Source organism: Cryptotermes secundus, unplaced genomic scaffold (genome assembly GCF_002891405.2).
Source record: "Cryptotermes secundus unplaced genomic scaffold, Csec_1.0 scaffold971, whole genome shotgun sequence".
Lineage (NCBI taxonomy): Eukaryota > Metazoa > Arthropoda > Insecta > Blattodea > Kalotermitidae > Cryptotermes > Cryptotermes secundus.
In genome coordinates this window covers 570,172-577,282 of record NW_019727793.1, presented here as the reverse complement: position 1 = coordinate 577,282, position 7,111 = coordinate 570,172, and the positions used below count along the sequence as shown (strand labels likewise).

The window sequence follows — 7,111 nt, the reverse complement described above, 5'->3', positions numbered from 1 at the left end:
ATATATTGTCAACTGTATGTGTGACTACAGACGGGATGTGGATTGAATATTGGATTTATTGACCACTTATACAAACAACTAGTTAAGTACAAGTAAGTACAGCGCCACCACTAATCTCTACGCTTTACAAATCACCACAGCACCCACTAAGCCTTTTCCAATATGTTGTGTCTTCACCAGCCGTTTCTTGGCAACGGCTTGTAACAGTGGATATTTTTCAGCTTAACGTACTCAGGTCCTCTCTTCACACATTCCCTTACAGGCCTAACTCTCAACTGAACTAAGCTCCAAACCACTGGGTTATTACAACATCTCTGCTCGGATCACACAGAAAACATAGTTCTTGCTCTGTTGCGTGTCTGTATGTTGCGGGCGTTACCTAGCAACAGGTTTAAACACCAAATATTTTCAATACGCATTCACTATTGCCGTATATATCCCAGTTATTTGTAGATCTATTTATTTCAGATGCAAATCTATTTCTGCAAAGCGAAGCACACTTGATAAATAAACTCCAGCGTCGTAACTTACTTCATCTTGTACCCTATTAAATGAACGCTATTCTGAATACCAAAACTGAATAAAATTTTCTCGGGGCACCATCTTCGTCGCATAATCCTGGAAGACACAGACAATTTACTGAAATGTCAGCCATCCACTAGGTTCAGAGGCCCAAGAAACGTAAAAGCTTCTGCAGATGTTCACGGAAAACACGAGACTGGACTAGATCGTGTGACTCAAGTTAGAGAGAGATTGCAGGCCCTTCTGAACATGGCAAAAAAAAAAAAAAGTTTGAATTGAGGGACTCAGAGCGATGGCTAGGAAAACTGTTATCTCCTAGCATGTGATATCGTGTGATCTGGTAAGCGTTCACTACCAAACCGGAGAAGTGTTACTGCCTCTGTCTCAAAAGTAGAAGACTAAGCCAAGCAGCACGCTCGATCCTGAAAATGGAGGCAGTGACGTTCTTCTCAAACGTCGGGGACCGTTTATCGGACCTCACGGCAGAATTTCTTGTTCCGCTGCGCGACACATTTCTACGAAATGTTAATTTTGTCATGTACAGATTCGGGGGGGGGGCACGCGGTAGCGTGGTTGGTTGAGGCACTATGCTACAAGCCGGAAAGTCATGGGTTCAAGTCCCGATTAGGTCATTGGAGTTCTTTTTCAATTGACCTAATCCTTCCAGCCGCACTATGGCCCTGGGGTCGATTCAGCCTCCAACAAAAATGAGTACCAGGAATTAATTAATTTTCCTGGGGACTAAAGCGCGGCCGGCGCGTAAGGCTGCCAACCTTACAGCAATCTTTGAGCCGATCGTCTAGATAATGTGGGATCCTCAACATCTCACAACCCTATGGGCCTTCACGGCTTTTTACAGGGATAGCTTTACTTTTTTTATATACAAATTCCCTTCGTGCGCACAAAGAGGTTATGTTAGGCTCATATAAGTCAACCTTATTTTTCCCTGAAAATTATAGCGTAGCCTCCGCTCCAAGCGAAGCTGATAAAATCCATCAGCTTCTGAGATTAATTACGAGGGCATCCCTCCCGTAATGCATTCATTTCGTCTCTCTTGACATATCACGCAGAACAGACACTGGTTCAAAGGATAAAACATGGTACACGTAAAATGTTTGTCACGAATTCAGGTCGCTCTAGAAGCTCCCTATTTTACCAACGAACCTCATGTAGTTACCAGTCCGACCGATAGATACCGCACCAGTTCGAGCACGACTTTCCACACATCCACCGAAACAAGGTTGACTGGCTAGCTCAGTCATCTATCGCTGACAATGGGAACTACTACCTGCGTCGAGATTGTCACCACATGCTACTGTGTCCTCGAAAGGGTTTGGGGGTTACCCGCGACAATTTTTCTATTTTCATAATAATTTTACTGTTCGCTAATGATTCACCCTATGAACACAATCTCTGGGCTGGCAGACGTCGAGGCTCCCACATTTTCTAGACAGTCGGCTCACAGATGGCGGTAAGTTTGTCAGCCTTACGCACCCTTTACCCCCCAGGAAGATTAGTGGTACTCATTTTTGTTAGAGGCTGAGTCGACATGTAAACTCCATATAAAATGTGACTTGAAACACTCCAAGAAGTCTTCCTACATAAGTAGAGTATACACCTTATCTCCCCCATCCTATTTACACGCTCATCCCAGCGTAATCTTTGTTTCACTTATCACAAAAGCGACACAGTTCACTTGCATTAATAAACCAACTTGGAAAATTCGAGTCTTCTGTACGGGTTCCTAACAGCACGCCCACTTTCAAATATACCGACGACATGGCAGTGGTTGCGGTGGTCTGTGTCGTCTCTTAATCTCGAAGCTGCGGTTTGTCGAAGAGTGAGCATAAAACCAAAATCGCATGCAAGAGGGTCAAAATTCTTTTTTCTCAGTTAACGCAATATTGGTCGACGTCTATACTATAGCTTACAGACCCGCTGCTAAGTGGTGACTCTGTAAACACAAATACTTACTGACTGACTGACTGACCGTCAGTCGCAATGTGACTTTGACTTTGACTCTGAGTTGTGAGTTCTACACGGGACGCTGTGATGAAAGGACCTGAGTGCGTGTAGCTGAAGAATCTCCATTGTTAGAAGCTGCTGCCAGGGAACGGCTGGTGAAGACACAGAAGGGTAGAAAACTGTAAATATTTGCGGTGGCGCTGTAATTGCTCGTAGTTCCGACTCGTCTGTATACGTGAAGAATAAATCCATTCACTGTGACTGACTTGGTTCTGATTTACGAATCCGTCAATTCTTCAGCCCCCGCTGTCCGCTGGTTAACACTCCACAGCTGAACTGTTTAACAGACTTCTGAATTCTCTTACGAATGACTCTCTTGAATTCACGAATGAACTCTCTTTTTAACTTCTTGAGGAGCGAATAGCGGCCACCAGACCGAACAGTTCGTGTTTTGGTTGTAGCGGAAACCAGTGTGCAGATGGCCAGCAAACGAACTTTAGATTCTGTTGCTACTCCAGCTTTCAGACGGCGTTTACCTAGCCGTTGCCTAGCAAATGCTTATATTCGTCACAATGTTTTAATTTTTGTTATTTTGGCGTTCTGTAAATGCATATGTGGGTTTCCACCAACAGCTTGAGTGTACTTATGCTGTAGTGTCTTTCGTTATTGAGTTCTGTGTTCCGTACTCGTACGTGAAATTTCTTTTGGCTGTGAAACAATGGAAATGCAACACAACATGACGCTAAGCGTTCAACGTGAATTCCAATGCATTATACTGAAGTGTTCAAACTCACCTCGTCGCAGGCTGCACAGCGCGGTTTCAGCTGCTCGGCGTAATGTCTCTCGCAGTACAGCATATCGTCATGAACGCAGTAAGTGAGGTCCACCAGGAGCTCTTCACATGTGCTACACACAAAGCAGGAGGGGTGCCATAGCGTGCGGTCTCCGAATTTGGGGGCCACCACTGCCAATTCACTCATACCAACAACCTGGTGGCACTGGGGGCACTCCTAAAACACAGAGAGGCGTCATAAGGTGGAAGAAAGGCACTCAAAAGAAGCGTTTAGTAAGTTCGGTATCAGCATCCATGGAGACGGCGTCGGCGTCAGTGTCACGGTCGTTGTGATGATGGTGTCACAACCCGCAAAACCAGAGGAAGTTGTGACGTTTGTAACATCGACCAAATAAACATATAACACTCATACCGTTCTAATTTCTGGATAATACAGAAAATGTCACGCGTACGTGTGGCTATAGATACGGTTTGCTTTGATAATTGGATTTATTGACCATTTACAGATCATACCACAAATAACAATAACACTATCAGTATATTCACACTTTACATTTCCCCGTTAGACATACTAGTGTCCTCAGTCTATTACACTATCCACTAGCCGTTTCCTGACAATGGAATTTAACATAAGAACTGTAACAGTGTTACTGAACTACACACTCCAAATATCACTGTGATACATCACAAGTAAAGCCTTCTTTTCATAGTCCCCAGTATGCAATTGCCTGCCAACTATCCACTCCGGAATTCGACTGAACCCGTTAATAATATTCGGCAAGGACCACATAGAAAACGCCGTTTTCATTGTTATAGTCCAACAAAACCTCCATCGTTGCGTGTGTATTCGTTACCGCAGAAAACCCTTTACCGAGCAGTTGCATAGCGATAGGCAGGGTATTGTTGACATGTTTACCGGTCGTTACCAAGCAAAGCATGTTCCCTCTCGCGTTCGTTGCATAGCAACGGCTATACAAGCTACGATATGTAGCGCTGTCCCACATCGACTGACTCACTTTCGTTTTATTTCTCTCAACAGCGCTGCATAACTAAGGTTCTGAAGGATCGAATGGCACATGCAGGCCTAATCAGAATTTTCTTCGATGCAATGATTGAAAACACTCGGTCACTTGGCCAAGTTTTGAACCCATGACTTCCTGAACATCATCACTGTCGCTCCCCAGTTAAATAAAGACAATTCAGACCAATCCAAAATACTTCTTGCAGTCGTCACGTTGTTTATTTTTCTTCTACAGAAAAGATTTTAATTTAGAACTGCCGAGTGACATACAAAATAAAACAGATTAAAAATAATTCTGGCGTCTCAGAGGGTTAACCGTAACATATTCTGATAAACGCTCAAAAAAACTAACTCATAGAGGTGGGTCCTTGTTGGGAAACCGCCAGTCGCTCAATTACCCAAGAATTTTCCAACATTTTATGATACCGAAGGTTCATTAACGTATCCACAAAAGTCCTCCACTGGTCCCTGTTCTGAGCCGAATACTCCAGTTCTTACAACCCCATCCTATGTCTCAACGCTCCATCTTAATATTATCCTCCCATCTACTCTAGACTTTCCTACCACAACGCCATACACATTCCTCTTCTCATGCTACATGCCCTTCCCATCGCACGCTCCTTGGCCTGAACATTAGCAAAAGAGTACAAACTATGAAGCTCCTCACAGCGATGTTTCCTCCAGACTCTTAATGATTTCATCATAAATTTCTAAACATGCATGCATAAAATTCTTGTGCCATTTTATTTTCTGGACATGGCGCGTACCAAGTAAATTTAACCTTTATAAAGGGTACAAAATCCCCCTTTCCTCCCGGCGTTTGTTTTGTGACACAATTTTACCTTCGCGTGTTTGCAGTTCCTTATTGCTCATTGCATTGTGCTGGGTCAACATTTTGTCTTCCTCTGCCGCAACTTAATGAAACGAGGCAATGAACAATCGAGCCATCCTGTACACCAGCGCTACCTTGCCTGAATCTTCTGTCTACTTTAATTAAACTTTTCATTGCAGGCTCTGAACGTCTTACCTTTAAAAGATACGATCGCATGACCTTTTGATACAGTCGAGTCTACTTTTCTTATAGTATCATAAGGCTGAAAATTACAAACATGGCTGACAAACTGAACTTCACAATTATCTTCCCCGGTACGTCCCTTATTTGAAATTACTATGCTCATCTACACATGGCTGGCCTTTGCCTAACTCTGTAGTTGCTTTTATAGGGCCATCAGAACCTAAATAACATTTATAGGGCAAGAAGATTTAGGTGAAATGATTTTAATTCGCAATGCTCAAGATAAAGCCACAGTTTGTTTACATGCCGCAGCAACTTAAAAACGTAAAGGTATCCCTTTAACTGGCCGCGCCATTGCTCAAGCGGTTAGTCGCTGGCTTCCCACCGCGGCGGCCCGGTTTCGATCCCGGATCTGGTCAAGTGGGATTTGTGGTGGACAAAGTGGCGCTGGGGTAGGTTTTCTCCTAGTACTTCTGTTTCCCCTGCCAATCTCCATTCCACCAATTGCTCCACAATCACCCTCACCTATCATCTGGGACTGGTACAATAGGCCAGAAGTGGCCGCAGTACAAGGGACTTAGTCCCACCCCAATAGCAATAAAAAAAAGGTATCCCTGTACTGCACAATGAGGAGATTCATAACTTGTACTCTTCTCCAAGTATAATTAGAATGAACAATTCAAGGAGGATGAGGTGGACAGGGCATGTAGCACGAATGTGTATAGGATATTGGTGGGAAAGCCGAAAGGAAAGAGACCAAGGCGTAGGTGGGTGGACAATATTAAAATGGATCTTAGAGAGATAGGATTGGATGGTATTGATTGGATTGATCTGGCTCAGGATAGGGACCAGTGGAGTGTTCTTGTGAACACGGTACTGAACCTTCGGGTTCCATAAAATGCTGGGGAATTCTTGAGTAGCTGCAGAATTGGCGGCTCCTCCAGAAGGGCTCAGCTCCATGAGTAATTAAAAGTATCCCTGTAACAGGCACTGGAGGCCCATAGGGTTGTGAGCTGTTGAGGTTCCCACAATCCTGGTACTCATTTCTGTTAGAGGCTGAGTCGACCCCAGGGTCATAATGCGGCTGGAAGGATTAGGTAAATTAAAAAATTCACCTCATCGGGATTCGATCCTGCGACCTTCTGGCTTGTAGCATAGTGCCTCAACCGACTACACTACCGCAGCCGCATCAACTTATGTGAAATTAAGTCATGAAGTCCAGAATCCTGCGTGCAGTTGAAACTATTAATAAAATAATGCACAAAAATCTAAGTTGGCACATAAAATTATAGGACCGATTACTCTATTTACTGAACTCAATAAGCATGACACTCCAATTTGGTTCTGGGGTTAGGAATAAGTGGAGTTCTAAGTCCACACTACATAAATCTTCGTGGTCTGATAAGTAACATGTTATCTCCAGACATTTCTAAACGTATACGTGTATATTACCATAAGATCTAAAATTAAGTTATAAATTTTATACATGCTAGTGCACTACCGTTACATGGTTGCTGACGAGAATACTCGGGCCTAAAGGCGGGTCCGCCGGTCACGGTAGCCGAGCGGTCTAAGGCATGCACTGTCTTCGCTCGCTCGGAAGTCGGGATCGTGGGTTCGAATCCCACACAGGGCATGGATGTTTGTGTGGGTTTTTCTGTGTTTGTGTACAGATAGAGGCCTTGCGACGAGCTGATCACCCGCCCAAGGAGTCCTACCGAATGTCTAAGATCTAGAAAAACCGAAGGGAACGGAGAAGTTCATGGAGGTAGGCCTAGGCCCACTGGGGCTGTAG

At 44.1% G+C, this 7,111-nt stretch overlaps 1 protein-coding gene across 4 annotated transcripts in view; it reads right to left on the bottom strand.

The window, feature by feature from the left end:
- The window catches only part of LOC111865039 (four and a half LIM domains protein 3), a 423,310-nt gene that overhangs the window by 174,795 nt on the left and 241,404 nt on the right, over positions 1–7,111 (bottom strand). For all 4 annotated transcript variants that reach the window (XM_023852747.2, XM_023852744.2, XM_023852746.2 and 1 more), the window contains one exon: positions 3,282–3,497. In XM_023852747.2, the coding sequence (XP_023708515.1) occupies positions 3,282–3,497 (216 nt within the window). The remainder of the gene's footprint in view (positions 1–3,281; positions 3,498–7,111) is intronic.